Source organism: Bos grunniens, chromosome 8 (assembly GCF_055505025.1).
Source record: "Bos grunniens cultivar Pamir isolate PY7600 chromosome 8, Bosgru_T2T1.0, whole genome shotgun sequence".
Lineage (NCBI taxonomy): Eukaryota > Metazoa > Chordata > Mammalia > Artiodactyla > Bovidae > Bos > Bos grunniens.
Window position 1 is genome coordinate 4,023,303 of NC_141172.1, and position 21,658 is coordinate 4,044,960.

Here is a 21,658-nt window from a genome sequence, read left to right on the forward strand (position 1 = left end):
ATCCAGCTACACCCACTGTGGCATGGCCAGAGAGATTAGGTGAACTGCATCGCCCAGAATCTCAGTTCATTAATATGGAGACCTGATACCTTCAGGACAAACCAGGATCTGTCTTGGTAAAATGGCTGGCCGTTGGCTCTGCGTTCTGAAAATATTCAGGAGAAAAATTCCAGAAGTTTCTAAAAAGCAAAACTTGAATTTGTCTAGTTAATGGGATCTGTTTAAATAACATTTATAATGTATTTACAATTATTTACATAGCATTTACACTGCATTAGGTATTACAAGCAATCTAGAGAAGGCAATGGCACCCCACTCCAGTACTCTTGCCTGGAAAATCCCATGGGCAGAGGAGCCTGGTAGGCTGCAGTCCATGGGGTCGCTAAGAGTTGGACACGACTGAGTGACTTCACTTTCACTTTTCACTTTTCATGCATTGGAGAAGGAAATGGCAACCCACTCCAGTGTTCTTGCCTGGAGAATCCCAGGGACGGGGGAGCCCGGTGGGCTGCCGTCTATGGGGTCACACAGAGTCGGACACGAATGAAGTGACTTAGCAGCAGCAGCAGCAGAGATGATTTAAAAAATAAAGGAAGATGTGCAAGGTTGGGCTTCCCAGGTGGCTCAGTGGTAGAGAATCTGCCTACCAAGGCAAGAGATGCAGGAGACCTAGGTTCCATCCCTGTGTCAGGAAAATCCCTTGGAGGAAGAAATGGCAACCCATTGCAGTATTCTTGACTGGGAAATCCCATGGATGGAGGAGCCTGGCAGGCTACAGTTTACAGGGTCGCAAAGAGTTGGATAGGACTATATATGCACGTGTAGAGGTTTTATGCAAATATACACCATTTCACATAAGGGACTCGAGCATCTTTGGATTTTGGTCCCAGGGGTCCTGAAACCACTCCCTCAGATACGGATGGACGACTGTACTGCTAATTTGTCAAACCGTGACTGTGACACAACAGAGGTGGAGCAGAAAGAAACTCTGTCAGTAAGAGGCACAGAGAACCCACCTGTCATACATAAAGTAAGAGACTTGTCTAGTCACATTTCTAATTTCCCTTCAAGTATTAAAATTTCATGAAATTAAGGTATGAAATTCACGGAAGAAGGATTGAAGTTCTCGGCAGAGTGTGGTTAAATGACATGGAAAAAGTCTTCAACACTGAAATTTGTCAAGGTAGTACAACAGTTTGTGCGTATAAACTTCCCAACTGTTGAGCACACAAGTAGTTTCCACTTATTATCTAGGAATTACAGCACTCCTTGTGGTCAGATAAAAATGTAGAACAGTGAACCCTCTTTCCCCTGACCCTATACAAGGGTGCAGTCACCTACCTCTAAAATACTTTCACAAAACACTTAGATCTTAAAAGGCGAAAAGGTGAAGATCTTTTAAGATCTTCTAATTCAAAATGATTAAAGCACGGGGGAGAAAAAGCACTCCCACCTCTACACACATTAAGTTGTATAAACACACTGAAACTCATAAAGGTTAGGGAAAACAAGTAAAGAACTTCATAGCTGAGATGAAGCGGGGGCAGCATGTAGCTGTAGTTTCTAAGACTTTTTTATTTTTTAGTGACAGAAGTACCTGATATATTTTTCTTTTTCTTTTCTTTTTTTTTATATTTTTCATTAGTTATAAAAATGATTGTATTATTTTTAATAATGGACTGTGCCTAGAAGCCTTTTTAGACATTTCAGGGCAGCTGCTGTTGTTCAGTTGCTAAGTTGTTCTGACTCTTTGTGACCCCATGGACTGCAGTATGCCAGGCTCCCATGTACTCCACTATCTACCAGAATTTGCTCAAATATATGTCCATTGAGTCGGTGATGCTATCTAACCATCTCATTCTCTGCCAGCCCCTTTACCTTTTGCCTTCAATCTTTCCCAGCATCAGGGTCTTTTCCAATGAGTGGAATCTTTGTATCAGGTGGTCAAAGTATTGGAGTTTAGGCTTCAGCAAGAATCATTCCAATGAATACTCAGGATTGACTTCCTTTAGGATTGACTGGTTTGATCTCCTCACTGTCCATGCATACAAATTGCACACAAATAAAGAAACTGAGGTATAGACGGCAGAGAGATTACCTTGAAAGATCTGACAATTAGAGGCTGGAGAGGGAGTAGATAACTGCTAATTCCAAATCTTTTACTTCCCAATTATGTCACAGTGCAGGGATTCCCAGATGGTGCTAGTTGTAAAGAACCCACCTGCCAATGGAGATGCAAGAGACTTACATTTGATCCCTGAGTAGGGAAGAGCCCCTAGAGAAAGGCATGGCAACCTGTATTCTTGCCTGGAGAATCCCATGGCATGGAGAGCCTGGCAGGCAACATGCAACATGGGATTGCAAAGAGTTGGAAACAACTGAAGGGACTTAGCATGCACGCATGTCATACTGCATCTTGCTGATGCCTGGAAAGTTCACCTTTTCTTCAGTTACTTTCTAACAAGGATATTTTCTACTCCCGTACATAAATGCAGCATATCTTCTATCACACAACGATTCCAAATTTGCTTAAAACGTAGAGTGAACTTGTGAAACGAAGCATGTGTGAATTTGCTTTCACTCCCTGGCTCCCAGCACAGGCCCTGTGTGTCAGGCACTGCACGTACCCGGGAAGACAACGCCAGATGAATGGCCTGATGGGGGTGACAGACCACTGGGTAAGCAGTGTCAAGGCTCAGCCCTACATGCCACGAGCAAATGCGGACGGGGGCTTGGAGAGCATGGGGCAAGGGCTGGAGTCTAAAGAGAATTGGAATATTCTGGAAGAACGGATGTATAAACTGATTCTGAAGGATGCTTGGGAGTTTGGTGGGAGATAGTTGGTTTTGAAACCAAGAGAGTGTTCTGAGTAAGGGAATAACTGCGTTATCATTATGATCCCAGAAAAAAAAAAAAAGAGAGAGAACTTGATTGTGGATGTAGCAGAGGCGGCCTTGCTATGGTCTTTGGAGTAAATTGAGAGGTTTGGGCTTAATTCTGAGAGCAAAAGGAGAAGCTGCTGAAGGGGTTCCAAACAAGAGTGTTAGGAGACAGAATGTGTTTCATTTACCACTTAAATAAACGGTCAAGTCAAAAGAGTCCTTCTGATTCGTGGAGTCTGAAAACAGCCCCGGCTCCCCGAGAGGCGGTATTCTATGGCATTCAATCTAAAAGTGCTTTTAAATAAGCATTTCTGCCTTCACAACACTGTAGGAGACCATTAACCTCATCAAATGGAAGCCCAGTGACAATAGTCTTTATTCCAGATGAGCACAACTCAGGAATTACCCATCTTTTTAAGCTTATTACAGAAATAGTATTCCATGCCGGGGGCGGGGGCGGGGGGAGTATAGAGGCAGTATTTGACTTGGTTGTATTCCACGTAAGAATAGAAATTTAAAAGTCTCAACCATCTATTAATGTCACAGGTCAACTTCAGAATTTCAGAACTGGAAGGGGTGTTCAAGATTCTTTGGTCCAACACCTTCATTTTAGAAGAAGTGAAGACTACATAGAGTATACAGAGTATTTCCTTGCAAGATAATCAGAAATGAGCAATTATTTAAGATATGGATTCTTTTTGAAAGACTTCAGCATAGCAAAATGGTAACTGAATTACTACGAATGGTAAGAGAAAAAAAGGAGTATGTTGATTTCCAATGCTGTTTTTAAGCCTCCGAAGCCCCTGGCCTCCTATTATTCACACCTTTCCGTGGCCCCTTTCCACAATGCACCAGACTGCAGCTTCTGGAGTCTTCTGTCTCTTTCTCTCCCTCTTTCCGTCCCTATCATTCCCTCTGGAGGAAGTCTGATGCCTTGTCTTGAGCAGCCTCGTGAGACGTGTCCCACAGTAGCCAGGGAGCCCTGCCTTTAGGCCTTGCGGGTGAACGTGGAGGCAGATTTCTCCAGGCAGAGCTAAGCCATGACTGCAGCCCCAGCTGACAGCCTGGCAACAACCTCAGGAGAGACCCTGAGCCAGGACCACCTAGCTGGGAGGAGGGTCTCAGAGTCAGTCTGGACTCCTGACTCAGAACTGTGTGAAACAGTCAGAGTTTGTTGTTTTAAAACCCCAAATTTGAAGGTAATTTGCTATGCAGTAAGAGATAACTTTGGGCTTCCCTGGTGGCTCACTGGTAAAGAAACTGCCTGCAATGCAGGAGCCTCGGCTGGATCCCTGGATTGGGAAGATCCCTTGGAGAAGGAATTGGCAAACCACTCTAGCCTGGAGAATCCCATGGACAGAGGAGCCTAGCCGGCTACAGTCTGTAGGATTAAAGAGTTGGAAATGACTGACTGACTAAAAAACAATTGCAACAGTATTCATTAAAAAAAAAAAAAAATTATACCCTCACACACTGGGACTAGCCTCATTCCTCTATCTGAACTTATATTTGCATATGTACTTGACCTCCATTACTCCTTTTGACCATGTGGTACTGCAATCACTATTGGGCAGATAAGAGCCCTAGGTTCAGAGAGGGTAACTGACCCTGACCTAAGCTGTGGACACACAGCTCATTTTCTAAGCAGAGCTGTGTCAATTCTGCTGAGGCAGCCTGGCTGCAAATGTTGCCAATAGGCATGTATTTTATACTTAGAGTTTCTTTTAAACATAGTTAGGGCTCAGAGGAACTGTGGGCTTTTACAGCTACACACCCACTGGTCAACTTCTAATTTTGTGTCCTTTCACACATATTTTAAGTTCTCTGTGCAAAACATACAGGGGATGACAGGGTCTTCTCTGAATACCATTTCTGCCCCAAACTCCTTCTGTTCACCTTAGCAAGTGATAAGGACCACTTTCAGTGTGCACACCTGCCTGTCTGTGCTCGTAACAGTACAAATAAACATTCCTATTTTCCTAATAATAAAAAACTGCGTCCTCTGACTGTGAAAAGGAGAGGACAAATGAAAGGTTTCGTTACTCCTGGTGGACCTTAGCTGCTGGTTTCAAATGGACTTATTCCCTCCTGTGACTGGAGTTAAGACCCCTTGAAGGTCACCTCCTCCAAGCCCAGACTCTGTCTAGGGAAGGCAGTTTTGTGGAGGAATCCTCCTCATTTGTAAATAGCCCAAGTGAGGTCTAGAAATCATCCTGTTCCAGCTTTCCAGTTATCTAAGTCATCGGTCCCCAATCTTTTGGGCGCCAGGGACTGATTTTGTAGAAGACAATTTTTCCACGGACTGGGGTGGGGAGAGGGATGATTTGGGAATGATCCAACCTAGATAGCATATTAAAAAGCAGAGACATTACTTTGCCATCAAAGTTCTGTCTAGTCAAGGCTATGGTTTTTCCAGTAGTCATGTATGGATGTGAGAGTTGGACTGTGAAGAAAGCTGAGCGTCGAAGAATTGATGCCTTTGAACTGTGGTGTTGGAGAAGACTCTTGAGAGTCCCTTGGACTGCAAGGAGATCCAACCAGTCCATTCTGAAGGAGATCAGCCCTGAGTGTTCTTTGGAAGGAATGATGCTAAAGCTGAAACTCCAGTACTTTGGCCACCTCATGCGAAGAGTTGACTCATTGGAAAAGACCCTGATGCTGGGAGGGATTGGGGGCAGGAGGAGAAGGGGACGACAGAGGATGAGACGGCTGGATGGCATTACCGACTCGATGGATGTGAGTCTGGGTGAACTCTGGGAGTTGGTGATGGACAGGGAGGCCTGGTGTGCTGCAGTTCGTGGGGTCAAGAAGAGTCGGACACGACTGAGCAACTGAACGGAACTGAAAATGCATTACGTTTATTGTGCATTCTATTATTATTACATCAGCTCTGCCTCAGATCATCAGGCATTAGATTCCAGAGGTTGAGAACCTCTCATCTAAATAAAAATTTCCCCAAGCACGCCTTCCTTTCACTGTTTCTCCAAAGGAGGCGCACAGATCAGCTGGGTCAGAGTCACCTGGGTACAGATAATGCTTAGATCCCCACACGAACCTGAATTGACCCAGGAGTGGGCAGTAACTTTCTCCATGACCCAGATGACTAATACTTTTATCAATTAAATATTTCAGGTGTTTTTCATTTAAAAAAAAAGAAAAAAAAAGGTCTTCAGCAAAGTCTCCCTTGTCGTATAGGAAAAACAACTGATTTTGATTTAAGCAGTTGATAAAAATGCTGAGTCAGACAGTGATTTGTATTCAAGCCTTGCCAGGACTCCAGGTGCTATATGTACTGGGCTAACATGCATTACTGTGCACAATTATCCAGCCAAGAACAGACCTGACCATATTGTCATCCATTCTACATTTCCCGCTGTTGTTCAGTGCAAACGTTGTGTGGAAATTCTGACATGAGGGCATCTATGGAATTCCTCAGTGTACTAGGTACTATAACCCAAGTCATGAAGCATATGGAGTTGGTCTGGTCAAATTCTTTATCTAGCCTGATGATTCAAATTCTCTATGTCATTCTAGAGATTTAAACAACCTTGTTTTAAAAATACTTGTTTTAAAGTACCTGCAGGTAAGAGACAATTGTACTAACAGGAAGAAGGATCCATCTTTACCTTCCCCAAACTTAGGATAAAATATCAAACTGTTCAGCTTGCATTAGGCAATTAGGCTATCTCACACGGATAACATAATCATGTGCACTCGGCAGTGCGGTGAGGTGACTGACATCTTTATTGGAAGACAGGGGCACAAAAATTATTTCCTCTGGGTGGGGCATATGAGTAAACATTTGTCAATATCCCTTCCTGGGTAATGTAAGTTTCAGGCAGAAAGGCTTTTAAAAAACACAAATCAAGGAACCTCAATGAGTGGCAAAAATGGGGACTGAATTAGGAGGCGATGAGGGTGAAGTATTGTTTTTAAGCCCTCCTCCCCCCAAATCCTCGGTCCTGGGGATATATAAAACTGAGCCCTTGAACAAGATATTGCTGATTTAGCACCAGGTTGGCTTTCTTCTAATTAGCTCCAGGCAGGGCGACGACGTACGACACGTCTGCTTTCCAAGAGAGCTTCTGCGGTCCGGTGATATTTGCACATCACACCGGGCCTGGCGGTTACAAATCCACCTCCTTAAGGAGCCGTGTGAAGAAGCGAGAACGATCAATAAGAAAAAAAAAATCCTCCCGACGATAAATCAGCCACGTGGAGCTGCAGCAGCAGCTGCAGCCCCGACTTCCTGGTTCCCTTCCTGCCGGCCCCGCGGCGGGGGCTGGGGGAACGCGGGGCAGGGGGGGACAGGCGTTAGGGCCGGAGTTACAGCCTCAATGGACAATAAAAGTTGGGAGAAACGGGCAGCATTCAAGTGCTGAGCGGTTGGGGCCGAGGCTGAGGACAGCCCTGGGGAAGAGTGTAAGTTAGTCAGCCGCGAGGTAGGAGGACCTGGAGGGGTCGAGCGGACAGCGGCGGAGCAGGGACTGCGGACCCGGCGGCGGGGAGGGAGGGCGGGGAGGGGCGGCCCGTCCGGCGAGGGGAGTTCCAGATCGGCGGCGGGGAGGGCGGCCGCCGGGCGGCGGGGGCGGGCGGAGGCGGCGAGCGCGGAGGGGGAAGGAGGGAGGGGAGGGGAGGGGAGGGGAGGGGAGAGCGGTGGCGGCGGCGGCTGCGCCGGGCTGTGCGCCTCTCGCCGCCGGAGGAAGATGAGGCTGAAGATCGGGCTCCTCTTACGCAGTTTGCTGGTGGTGGGCAGCTTCCTGGGGCTGGTGGTCCTCTGGTCCTCCCTGTCCCCGCGGCCGGACGAGCCGAGCTCGCTGAGCAGGATGAGGGTGAGTGACCCGCCCGCCCCCCTCCGGCGACGGCGACCTGCAACTTGTTTTGTTCGCGCGCTTGGCGGGAGCGGGGGCGGTGGGTCGCGCACGGGCTCCGCAGGTGGCGCGGCGGGTGGGGGGCCCCTGAGCCCGGCCCCCGCCTCCCGGCCCCACGCTGCGGCGGAGGCTCGGCGGCCGCCCTCCGCGCGGGGACCGCGGGCGGGAGCGGAGGAGGGCCGGGCCGGGACCGCCGCGGCGGCGGCCGGGGACGCGGGGCTGGTCCGGGCTGCGGCCTGTGGCGCGTGCAGGCCTGACGGAGGCGAGGGGGCCGCGGCCGCCGCCACCGCCCGGTGCGGACCAGGCCCCGGGGTCCGGCAGCCGCCGCCCCCGCGCGTCTCGGGCGCCCCCCGGCTGCTCGGCCCTCGGCGCCCCCACCGTCCGCCGGGATGGGAGCGCGCGGCCCCGCCCCCGGCCCTGAGAAGAGCGCCGCCCCCTAGGCTCCGGCGCCGAGACCGGCGAGGAGCGGCCGAGGCCTCGCCCGGGACCTGCCTCCCTCGCCCACCCCCGGGCCCCCCAGTCCCGCAGCCCCTCTCCCGGCCGCCCCGTCGGGCCGGAACACCCCTTTCCCCGCCCCCCCCCCAGGCTCCGGCCGAGCGCCCAAACTAACTTGAGCCGAGGGGCTGCGGACGCGGTGTCCGCCGCCCGACGTTCCCCGGCGGCTCCATCGGCGCCCCGGGACGTAGGTGACCGCTGACGCGGCCGCGCCCCCCGTTGCGGCCGCGCCCCTCCTTCCCGGGGGCAGGGGGCGACCGGGCCGCGGCGGGGCGGGGCGGGGCGAGGGGCCGAGAGTGGGGTGGGGTGGGAGACGTGCCGCTTCCAGCGCCTTCTGCAAACAGCATCTGCATTGCATCCAAGGGGTCCCCTTTATTAACTTTCCTTCTGAAAAGTTAACGTCTGGAAGTTGAGTGAGCAGGCATCCTTTCAACCCTAAGAATCGTAGGAAGAGATTTCCTTGTCAGCTCCTGCCCCTGTGTTGGGGTTAGATTTACTCTTGAGATGTACTCTAAAGTTGTAGCGTCTATTTGAAGACTTAATGGCACTGGGATCTCTGTAACGTCTTGGAGGGGTGGGGGGTTTCCCTTGAAGTCATTTAAATAAGGATAATAAAAAGTACCCAGTTTTCCTTTTGAATGTGTTTGTCGTTTTAAGCCCTTCAACTTTCGTGGAGTGATGGTGACCTCTTTATGATTTTGCTTTCAAAATGACTTACCAAGGACTACCGAATACTGTATTTTGTGATCACAAATGGCCTTTAACAGAGCTGGAGACGTTTAAACGCCATTTCCTGGGCGAGAAACTGAGGAAAGAGTGACAGAATTAGCCATATTCAGAATGTCCTGTAATTCAGATGACAAAATCTTACAAAGGGGTGATGGAGTGTCAGCCCCAAGGTCCTGAAATACTGAAATATTTTAATTACTGCTAATACAGGGACTGGGCCTCGAGCTCATTTAATAGCTATAGGAGGTGGTTATAACTTAATTTTTGGTCCAGCTTATTGAATATAGCTTGTCGGTGGATCCAGTATAATTTCTGTCATTTGCCAAAGACAGAAACTAGCTTTGCCAAAACTAGGTTTGTAAGACTTTCAAACAATTAACATTAAGAAGATTGCTTTATGTATCTGGAGAGCCAAATGTCTTTATTAAGTTTGCAGGTATATGTTAACTAAGCAGTTGAAGATATAACGGATAAGTCATAAGAGTGCAAATAAGGTACTACTGCTCAAAACTAACCAAGAGCTTCTGAGATGCAGCTGCCCAAGGACATCTCACTTAGGGAAGACTCCTGAGTTTCCCTTCCCCCTTTTGGTCTTTTACTTTATGATTACACATACTCCACCCATGGTGAAACATCTGCCTCTCCTTAATGCTGGTCCATTTATAGGGCTTTCTGGATTCTGATAAATGACCTGAGATAGTCTGGAATAATCCCATTTACCAAATACAAATTCTGCCTCTACTCTAGCAAGCTGGTCCTGGTGGGTTCACCACATGTAGCTTCCTGCCTTAATCTTTCAGTGTTCCAGGCACAAAAGTCTTCTGCAGCCGGGTGCTTTTTCCTCTGGACTACTTCCTCCTTTAGATCTAATCAGCAAAACAGGTCACCTATGGTCAAGACAACAGAAACACATTTCTTGTCACTTTCTCATCTCTGGGCCTCTTGCTGTTTCTCTGATGTGAATGATGTGAAACGTGATCTTAGCATTCAAATCATACTCTGTTGGATAAGTTTTCATTTATTCAACAAACTTTTTTGAGTACCTCCTACGTCCTGGTGCTACTTGATAGGGAAATACTCCTTTTCCCTAACCTTTTGAATCATGTAGGCTACTGGGTCAAAAATCACATCAATCAAGACTTCATAGGCCTATAAATAATAACTGTGCCACATGCTGTGGAAAAAAAAAAACCCACAGCGGGTAACAAATGGTGGTGCTTGGGCATGAAAGCCTTATCTGAAGAAATGGCCCTTGAGTTAGAGTCTGAGGATCTGAAGAAGAGTCACTGTTGATCTGGGAGTGGGTGGGGGGCAGGCCTGAGAGGGAGGAGTATGTGCAAAGGTTCTGAGGTAGGAGGTAGCATGGTGATCTGAGGAGGCAGAATAAGACCAGTGGAGTTAGAACATTACTTTGGCCACCTGATGCAGAGAGCCGACTCATTGGAAAAGACACTGATGATGGGAAAGATTGAGGGCAGGAGAGGTGGGCAACAGGATGAGATGGTTGGAGATATCACCAACTCAATGGAGAGCAATTTGAGCAAATTCCAGAAGATAGTGAAGGACAGAGAAGCATGAAGTGCTGCAGTTCATGGGGTCACAGAGAGTCAGGCATGACTGAGCGACTGAACAACAACCATTAGGACATGAAGAGTGAGGGTGCCAGGAGACCAGGCCAGGGATCAGGTCTTTAGAGCAGCCATCAACTCCAAAGACGAAGCTCGTGGAAGGATTTTTATATAGAGGAGAGACACGATCAGATTTGTGCTTTGAAGAGATCACTCTGGTGGTATTGGTTTAGAGCAGGAGCAGATGGGAATTCCTGTTGGAGGTTATAATAGCCCGGGTGGGATGTGATGTTGATGGAATTGGCAGAGTGACAGGGGAAGGGGAGAAAAGTCAGTTAATTCAAGAGCGATTCAATGGAGATGCAGAGGCACCAGGACTAGGTGTTTGCACATGGGAGTGAAGGAGAAGGAAGGTGACCAGAGGCACCCAATAAGTGATAGCAAAGTGACAGGTTGTTTATTACATGGAAGGTTCTGAAGACCGAAATCTGTACATTCCAATGTTACATTTTGCAGTTTTAATGTGAAGGCTTATCTTTTTAGGCTTTGTTCTCAGAATATTTTAAGGTCAGCTTGTACTACAACCATCTGTTTAGCACTTCCAAAGTGTAGACAGTTCCTTTAATTAAATAAATTACAGTATCTCCTAGACCATTTCTCCAAGGTTCCAGCCCTGAGTGTTTAACATTGAATCATTAGCCTCCAAAAATAAAGTTCTAAAATGGAGATGTTGAAAGATCTGTGCTTCTCCTATAACAAATTCAGTGCTGGTGAGAAGCTGCATGTGAACTGGTGGTTCTCAGTACGTACCAATGTTGCTTAAGTCAAACTGTTAATGCCATTTAGGTTCAGGGCGTGCAGAGTAGGACTCATTCAAGAACTGTTGCTAGATGGAGAGGTTTTATGTGATAAGCTGAGACCAGTGGAAAGGAGCCTTGGTTAATGAGGCTGTGACTGAATTGACTACCCAGTTGGTCAGGTTATACCCTAGCAAAGCCTTTTATCTCAGCTGTGATCAGTTTCAACCAGAAAAATTCTGCCCTTGACCATGATGCTGCTGCTGCTAAGTCACTTCAGTCGTGTCCGACTCTGTGCGACCACAGAGACGGCAGCCCACCAGGCTTCCCCCGTCCCTGGGATTCTCCAGGCAAGAACACTGGAGTGGGTTGCCATTTCCTTCTCCAATGCATGAAAGTGAAAAGTGAAAGTGAAGTCACTCTGTCGTGTCTGACTCTAGCGACCTCATGGACTGCAGCCTACCAGGCTGCTCCGTCCATGGGATTCTCCAGGCAGAAGTAGTGGAGTGGGGTGCCATTGCCTTCTCCGCCTTGACCATGATATTTTATTTCAAACAAAAGCTCATTTATTAGGGGTGGAGCTGTCACTTAGCAGAAGTGTAGCGTCAGAAGAGGTCACTGTTGTCTCACTGTGTTGTCACTGTCGTTCTCTGTTTTGCTGTCCTCTCCCACTCCTGCAATGAAAACCTCCCATGTTACCAAGTCTAAGAAATTTGGGTTCTACGGGCTTCCTGAAATTAATGCAGTTTTGCGTACATGCGTTCTCCTGGGTTGAGACTCTGAAGCTGTCGCATTTCTTAAAGGTGCCTGTGAAGCACTGAGTCTTTGAGAGGCAGGAGTCACGCTTCCTGCTCGTGGAATTTCTCCCTCCCCTTCCACGGTGCTGCAGCCTTCATCCACGTCTCTCCCCTGCAGGGCTGGGCGCCCTGAAAATGCAGACGTCCCTAAGAATTTCTGTGCCTGTCAATTCTGTGGAAGTATTTTCCATCCGGTGGTGGAAGGTCAGACATCAGTCCTGTTAGAGCAGTGGTTGGGCTTAGCAAACACTCCATGGGTATTTGACACATCTGTTGAGGGAGTGACTGCCATGAGTACAGTGCAGATACTCCCCCAGTTCTCACAGAACTCTGTCCATGCTACTAATACACACTCTACTTCCTCACCGTCCCTCTTCCACTATACAGACCCTGACTATAAAAGCATTCCTCTCACAGCCTCAGGCTGTGTCCATTCAGCTCTAGAAATTTCACATTCTTGATTTCATTACTTTTCTTCCTCTGTCGGATGGTACATTCATTCTTCAGGGATGAATACCCAAAATACAATTCTAATTTCTGGGACACACCGCCACCCCCTGCTCCAGACCCCACTGAGAGCACCAAGATGGCCTCAAGGAAAAGCCCTGCTCTGAAGGGATCACATCCTAGTTGAAGAAAAGACTCGAGCACCCACATGGCCTTGCTTCCTTCCCCTCCTTACTCTGGTGTCTGTGTAAGGACACCTCACTCTGGGAGCAGCCACAGGATGTTCCCTTAGCAGGTGGAGAAGGCTCAGAACAGCCGTTCAGGGAGTGCACAATTACTAGTAAAGAAAGCGTGGAAACAGAATTTGGGAAACTATTTCGTGATGGGACCAGCTGCTTGAAAAGGGAGATAAGGTACCCGCTTCACTTTGGTTCTGGTAAACACTACATTAGATCAGTTAATAGTAAATTAGAGATGAGAGAGAAAATAATGCATTAATGAACATCAGAGTTCTGAGCTTGGGCCATTTGTAAACATTATTTGTAATTTCCAACTTGAGTTATTAAAAAAAAAAAAAGAAGAAGAAGCTTGGCCAGCAAGATTTGAACAGCTCTCGAACATTGGAACTGGGTTGTGATTATTCAGCTTCAACCTCAATTGTTGTCTTTGTTCGTATTTTGGATTCTGATTTTCATCCCTAAAGAAAGAATGCACAATCTGACAGAAGAAGAAAACTAGTGAAATCAAGAATTTGAAATTTCTCTAGGGTAGAATGGACACAGGCTGAAGCTATGAAAGGAATGACTTTTTTTTCTTTTTGGTTGCGTCAGGTCTTAATTGCAGTATGTGGGATCTAGTTCTCTGACCAGGGATGGAACCTTGGTCCCCTGCAGTGGGAGCTCAAAGGCTTAGCCACAGGACCACCAGGGAATCTCAGGAATGCTTTTATATTTGGGTTCTGTAAGGTGGAAGAGGGAAGGGTGAAAGGGTAGAAGGTGTATTAACAACGTGAGAGCTGGGAGAGTATTTGCGCTGTAAAGCACGGCAGTCACTCTCTCAGTAGAAGTGTCACATACCCACCGAGCATTTACTCAGCGCCAGGCATCGCTCCAGGCATCGGAGACTCAGTGCTGTAGAGGAGGTGGAAAGCTTTTGACGTAGTAAAGATGTTACTTACTCAGGTCTTGATCCAATGACCACACAGAAGGTATTTGTCTATAAAAATAGCAGTTTTCTTTTCATTCATGAATCAGGCCTTTTTACCGTACCTCCCAACCTCCACCCTTCCATCTACCCTAAATAGTGAATGGAGGACCCCCGAGGCACCCGGCTGGGCGCTGGAGACGTAGGGGTGTCCCAGACACAGGCTCCGTCCCTTATTGCACCCACAGTGGGGTGTCACCCCCACCCAAAGGTCCCACCACAGCTGCAGAAGGTGGGTGCTCGGAGGCCAGACCCCAGTGTTTGGCTCCACCTGGAACAGGGTGGGGTTCGCACAAGGAAGAGTGTTCTGGATGCAAGGAATCTGGTGAGACCAAATGGAGGCTGGTTTTACTCATGACAAGTGGTGGAACCTAAGATTGCAAGAGTAAGTCTGGGCCACATTCTGAAGGCGCTGAATGGGAGGCTAAGGAACCGGGTTGGGGTGTTTCTGGTGGAGCAGGAAGAGCAGCGTTTTGGAAGCCTCCAAGGTGGAGTTGGGGTGTGGTGACATTCTGCTTCTGACTCCCTGATTGGAAGATTCAAACCCCTCTTGTCTCCTCAATACCATCGTGTGCTCTGGTCATTGGTGATTCTCTAAAGCAGTAAAATGCGTGGTGATAACAGATAACACAGTCAGTCCTGTGTGATGTTAATTGTAGTAATAACCCTCTAGCGCAGTCTCATGTAATCCTCATTGTAGAAGGGAGGCCCCTGAGTTACAGAGCCATGAACCCTGCCCAAGGTCGTGTACACAGTCATTCTCAGGCATCCTGACCAGCTGTGCCCTCTAACCCTTTCCCCTCCTCTCACTCCTCCCCAACCCCCCCTGCAGATTTTAACAACACAGATGAGCTCCTGTGGGCTGTGCTGGAGGGGGCCACAGAGATACTGGAGTGTTCATTTCAGACAGACAGAAGCATGTGAGGTGGTGTAGGCTGAGTGGTGGGGAGGAGAAGGCAGGGGTGATGGTGGCTGAGGCCTGGCTGCAACTCTCTGGGCAGAGCCTGGCTGGCCCAGGGGACAGGCAGGGCCGCCCTGAGGGTGGAAGAGGCCAGAATGCAAGAGAAGTAGACAGAAGGCCCGCGTGGTGGTGCTGAGCCGTCTGGAGGGCTGGCAGCACTTGATAGGATGCTGGGTGTCCTCAGGGACGCTCCGGGTCAGATGATGAATTATGTGGTCATCGTGCTACGCGTGGTCCTAGATTGTCAAGTTTGTGGGCCAGATGCACAAGTAACGGTAGCAGAGGGTGAAAGGAGGGTTGCAGTAGCTGCTGGTCCCAGGTCTCAGGGAAGCAGCATCCAGCCTGGGGTGGACTGGCGGGCGGTCAGACAGCTGGTCCCTGGGAGGGAGGGTTGGAGGTCAAGTGCATGGGGATAGGGAATGGGCGTGCAGAAGCAGAAAGGATCTCTGCAGACCCTGGGGACAGGTGCCTGGAAGAGAACCTGGAGAGAGAAACAGAGTCTGAGCCCGAAACACTGAATACTGTGAATGTTCCGAGCTGGCTCCACAGGGTGATCTGGGAACAATGCCGAGGCCGGATTTCAGTGAGGAGAGAACTCTGTCTGTGGCTTCTGCCAAGCTTTAAACAGGAGGGGGCCAGGAAAACAAGTGCTTTGGGAGGAAGGTGATGACTATAGAATTACCATTGTGGCTGGTGGGAGCAGGAGCTGCGCTCGCTGGACGAGGTGGTGGGGATCAGATGCTGGTTCCTCCAAAGGAACAAACTGTCTGAAGCTGTAGTCCTCAACCTTGAACAGTCATCAGAATTGCCCATAGGGTGTGTTAGAACCCGGGTCATCTGGCCTTCTGCCCAGACTTTCTGATTCGGGAGGTCCAGGGTCGGGCAGAGAATTTGCGATGGTAACTAGTTCCCAGGTGAAGCTGCTAGTCTAGGGACTGGATTTTTGAAAGTCTGGTCTAGAAGATGAGTCTCTGTAAAGACTGCAAAGTTGTGGTCCAGAGGATGAGTAGAGCTGGGAGCTGAAGATAAAACATTTGTGTGTTTTGGGCCTAAAGTGATTCCAGGTCAGTGGAGTTGGGGTTTCTGCAGGTTACACGGAGCCCAGAGTGGGAATCAGTGCTATAGACAGAAGTAGGATGACCTGGAGAGTGTTTCTCGACCAGAACTGCTGAGAAGGAGAACAAAGGATGCAAGAGCCCCTGGGGCCTGCACCGATTGCTGGCCCCAGGGATGAGGAGGGCCTGTGGCGCATCCAGTTAACAGGATGCCCAGGTACACCGGCTCAGGAGAAACATTCAAGCAGGGAACACTCACCTTCCCAGGGGAAAACGACAGATCAAATCAGAGAGGAGGGTTTTACTGGAGAAGTAAAGTGTGACTACCAGAGAGGGCCTGCCCACAAATGAGGTAGGTTGGTTGTTTTGTCACAGAGTCCTGTCCAACTGTTTGTAACCGCAAGGACTGCAGCCTGCCAGGCAATAATACTATCCATGGAGTTCTCCAGGGCACATTGCTGGAATGGGTTGCCATTTCCTTCTCCTGGGGATCTTCCCGATCCAGGGATCAAACCTGTGTCTCCTGCATTGGCAGGCAGGTTCTTTACTGTCTGAGCCACCTGGAAAGTGGGGTTATCTCTCTTCTGCCTTAATTAGGTGCCTCTCCACACCGCCCCCTACCCCGCCCCAACCCATGTGTAGACATAGACACATATGTACATGTATGTTAAGCTGAACCACAGTCATGTAATTTTGATCATATATGCTGTGTATACTATATACATTATATTAAAATATGATGATAATACATATTAGGCATTTGGAGCAGTCTTTTAATCTGAAATCCAGTAACTTGTATAGCAGTGGCTGGAACAACATTTTAATATTTGGAATTAGGAAGGAAAGGAATTTTATATTGAGGCTATTAGGCAATTTTTAGTTTTTAATAATACATTAATTTGGCTGATGTGTAACCAAAGGAAGAAACAATAACAAAACTGTGTGCTCAGAGTTTCAGTAGTGCTAGTTTTATGAAATGAGCTCTACAGTGTAATTCTGGTTCAGTCCCGTGATCCCTAAAGCAGCACTAAGACATGCTGAACTGCAATTACCCAAGGCTTCCTTCAGTCTTTTCTGGAGAGGGGAGAACTAACTTGCAGTTGCTTCATTTGCCAAGATCCTGAATATTTCAAAATGAGAAACGTTCTCATTTCTGCACCATTATAAATTCCCTCCTGGGCTCCCTGGCCTTCGGAGAGTTTTAAAGAGTGGCTCCTGAGAAGCATTTAAACGCACCAGTAGGGAGGCCTGTTTCAGCTCACTGAGTGTAAGAACCGCTACACCGAAACTTGAGGAAAAAATTAACTTTGCATTATCTAATTAGGTCTGTAGAATTGCCGCAGAACGGCCCAGTCTCCCAAATCTAGAAGGTACAATTAGCTGCAGCATTATATCAGTACCAACGAGCCTGCTAAGAGGCTTCCAGGCCAAGCAGTCGGAATATGTTATTACCGAGAATATTTTAAACTGGATGAATTAAAATTAAATCACATACTGTTGGGAGCCGTTCTGCATGAGAATAGTATAGCAAAGATGACCTCATCTCTCTTTTTAAAATCTTTTATTGGGTCCCTGGGTTTAAGAATACATTTGGTCCTTTGGAGGGATGTTACTCTGCTCAATAGTAAACTGCGCATTCAGTGATTATCTAGCTTACACATGGTTTTTGCATTTGTAGTTCTTGTCTTTTTAAATACGACTCAGTGCGACCCTATGGACTGTAACCCACCAGGCTTCTTTGTCCATGAGATTCTCTAGGCAAGAATATTGAAGTGGGTTGCCACTTCTTTCTCCAGGGGATCTTCCTGACCCAGGGATCAAACCCACGTCTCCCGCATTGGCAGGCAGTTTCTTGACCACTGAGCTACCTGGGAGGCCCAAATATTTCATATACATATTATTAGTATCTCTTATTCTATAAAATAGCTCCTTTATCCCCCCAGAAGAAACCAAAATGATCCCTACACTTAAGTGAGTCATGAGAGCCTCATTTTTGCCAGAATATATCAAAGGTACCTGGGTAAAGATGTCCAGGTATGGAAAACTGGAAGGGAGATTCCACTGCTATTTTAGATTTATGGCTCATTAGTCACTTGCCTAAACATTTCAAAAATGACTTAAGGACCTAGTGGGGTTAAATTAATTAAGATATTTTTGTTTGCTTGATTGTTTATTGCTGCTAAGAAAAATATGCTTATGATGGAAAATGTTTGCCTAGAAAAATTTACCCTGTGATAGGTTATATTGGACTGGAGTTGGTTAGTCATGGCTCTTGTATCTGAAAAATCAAAGATCTACTTTATACAGCCATTTGAAAACTTATATGAGACATTTTCTGCAATTCTTGACTTATTAGATAGAGGTTTTAATTCTGCTTACTTGGGACAATTTAAATCCAACCCACTTTTCCCAGTATTTCATCACGAAATTTAGTATTTTACCATAGCTTATAGACAATTTGATCATTATGCTTCTTAAAATTTAGTCTGACAATTTGTTTCATAGTCTCTAATATAGCAAGGTATCCCATGTAAGTCTTAGTGTTTTTACCTTGACAATCCATAGGATTTTACATCTTTTCTGTAAAAGAAAGTGTTTAAAACCCCATGTTCAAAAATCTACTAACTCTTGTCAGGGTGTTTAAAATGAATTTAAAAATCCATTTGATATTTTGGCAAATAAGCTCATTTATGGTACAGAACAAATGATGACAAAGTGCTTTTTTAGGATAATGGAATAGAAAAGACTGAAATCTCATTACATATGCAGATTTTTCTACTATGGTAGAGGGTTTAGTTTTTTAAGCTAAATGATCACTGTCAAGATTGGAAATTTTGATCATGTAAAATATATAATTAGATTTTAGTGCTTAAGCAAAGACTTGGTAGAATGGGGAAATACAGGCATGCAATTTCATTAACTTGCCCTTCATAATGGACTTGAGGAATTCGAAATCCAATGTTTATAAAAGAAGTTTGCAGGAGAGTGTTTCCATTGTGGTGGTCAATTAAAATAAATTTGTTTACAGTCTAGGGAGCTCTTAGTGGGTGGTCAAGAGAATAATACTTTTAGCAAATAGTTTTCTAAAATTCTCTATTCCAAATTTGTGCTAATAAAAGAGAATGGCTTCCAAATACCTTGGTACATTTTCAGTATGAAATGGAGGTAGTCTTCTTTTCGTAATTATCATTTAGCTCCAAACCATGACACATATAACTTCTATAAATGTAAGTGTGGCAGCCTGGATGGGAGGGGAGTTTGGGGGAGAATGGATGCATGTGTGTGTACGACTGAGTTCCTTCACTGTTCACCTGAAGCTATCACAACATTGTTAATCAGCTATACCCCAAGACAAAATAAAAAGTTAAAAAAATAAATGTAAGGATCTGGGGAGGAGGAGTAATAGACTGGGAGGTTGGAATTGCCATGTACACGCTTGTTGTTCAGTCTCTTAAGCTGTGTCCGACCCTTCATGACAGTATGGACTGCAGCCTGTCAGGCTCCACTGTCCTTGACTACCTCCCAGAGTTTGATCAACTAATGTCCATCGAGTTGGTGATACTATCTAACCATCTTATCCCCTATTACTGTCTTCTCCTTTTGCCTTCAGTCTTTCCCAGCATCAGGGTCTTTACCAGTAAGTCGGCTCTTGGCATCAGGTAGCCAAATTATTGGAACTTCAGCTTCAGCATCAGTCCTTCCAACTAATATTCAGGGTTGATTTCCTTTAGGATTGACCGGTTTGATCTCCTCACTGTCCAAGGGACTCTCAAGAGTCTTCTCTAGCACCAGAGTTTGAAAGCATCAGTTCTTTGGGACTCAGCCTTCTTTATGGTCCAACTCTCATATCCATACATGACCACTGGAAAAACCATAGCTTTGGCTATATGGACCTTTGTCGGCAAAATGATGTCTCTGCTTTTTAATTCACTGCCTAGCTTTGTCATAGCTTTCCTTCCGTGTGCACACTGCTATATTTAAAATGGATAACCAACAAGGACCTATAGTATAGCACAGGGAACTCTGCTCAGTAATCTGTAATAGCCTAAATGGGAAAAGAACTTGAAAAAGAATAGATACTTGTGTGTGTATAACTGAATCACTTTGCTGTATACCTGAAACTAACATAACCTTGTTAATCAACTATACTCCAATATAAAATAAAAAAGACTTTGGATGAAATAAATAAAGTAGAGGGCACATAAACACAGTTGTTAACCTGGAAAACTTTGAAAAGCAACCTCAAACTTGCAAGGATGGTAGAGCCCCAAAGGCCCTGCTTTGCTCAGGTCCTCCTTGCCTCTCAGCTTGAGAAGCGCTGGCATGGCCTGAAGAGTGGGCCAGAGGATGTGTATTCCGCGTGGGTATTCTTAGATCCTCTCTTCATCGTCCCCTTTGAAATCTGAGGAAGGCTTTAGTGAACCTGGCTTCACTTTCTTTTCCATGAATCACTGCCATTGGAAGAGTACCGCCATACCTGCGCCTGAATGGGAGAAGCCACAGCAGAGCCTGGTACGCCGTTTTGCAGTGCGCAGGCCTGTTTCCCTAGACGCAGTTATCATCCTCGACCTCTGCTCGATTAACTGGCAACGTGAAGAGAAAAAGTCAACGCTAAAGTCTCTGTTCTATGTTGGCAAAAAAAAAAAAAATCACTTCCCAAAGATAGAGTGGCTTGCAACTTGTATTCTGATTTGGATCTCCTTCTTTAGCTTAAATACCAGCTACTTGTGTCTGAAAGCAGACATATCTTGTGTAGTGATTTATGGCTTCAAAGGGCTGATAAAATGCAGACAGTACCTGAAAGGATGTTGTCGTGACCGTTGAGGAATAGGTTTTTAATATTATAGAAAAGCAAACTTGAGGTAACAGCAGAGGTAATATATTCACGTTCACTCTTCTTATTTTCTAATGAATTATGATGCCTTTCCTACTATGTCTTTCACTTCTTTGTGAAAATAAATTTACTCAACTAGTTTTTCCTCCCTTGGACAGAAGATTTCCTTCTTTGGTTATGAGACATTTGTGGAGAAGTTGATCAGTGTTTCTGGGTTCCAGTGGGTACTGAATATGAGAATAATTCCTTCAAGGTTAAAAATGTCAGGCTTATGTTTTCTTGACCACAGAGTAGCTAGAAAACCCCAGCCTGCCATTTGGGCACCCAGCATGTTGCCTCTGAATGATAAGTCCAGCAGGCTTACTCAGAATTTTCTAACACACAGAGATCACATTTTCTGAAAATACCCAGTTCTTTTTAATTAAGATAACCGAGCCTTCACAGTTACACCCATAACTCTCGTGATGAGTCGGTGCTAATGAAAAATTTAAATTTCATTTCTAAATTTAGAGACAACCCTTTTCTACACCTTTCTGCTCATTCTGTTACTGCTGTGCAGCCTCCCCCCACAGCTCTTACATGCCTCACTTTTTGACAAGATGCTCTAAGAAGTTGTTGCCTCTTGTGACCTATTGACCAGAAACAGAAGTAACATGAAAGATTCAGTGTTCTTGCAGGAGATTCCTTTCTGCCAAAGAACTGCCGATTTTCCTCGGTTGGCATGGGCTTCATTTAAAACTGCCTCATATATGCAGTGATGAAAGTCAAATGAAATTAAAATTACCAAGTGGAACATGCAACATTACTTGATAACATTGTTGAAAAAAAAAATGAAAACCATACTGTGATGCTTTAGTGTGTTAACACCCTGCAAGTGAAGGTTTCAATCCACTTCCCTCCATGCCCACCGTCTCTCATCAGATGATGAGGCATGAGTCCACTTGTCAGAGTCTTTATGGATTAAAAAAAAAGAAAGATCAGAAAATGTGCAATGCCTTATTAAGTCTGGTCCTGGATTT

General features: G+C 46.3%; 1 protein-coding gene across 4 annotated transcripts in view; it reads left to right on the forward strand.

The window, feature by feature from the left end:
* Positions 1-7,522: 7,522 nt before the first annotated feature.
* GALNT7 (polypeptide N-acetylgalactosaminyltransferase 7) overlaps positions 7,523-21,658 on the forward strand; it is a 135,986-nt gene continuing 121,850 nt past the window's right edge. For all 4 annotated transcript variants that reach the window (XR_015169374.1, XM_086414651.1, XM_086414650.1 and 1 more), the window contains exon 1: positions 7,523-7,714. Coding sequence is in view for 3 of the 4 variants with exons in the window: in XM_086414651.1 (XP_086270777.1) it covers positions 7,589-7,714 (126 nt within the window). In the remaining variant the exon portion in view is untranslated. The remainder of the gene's footprint in view (positions 7,715-21,658) is intronic.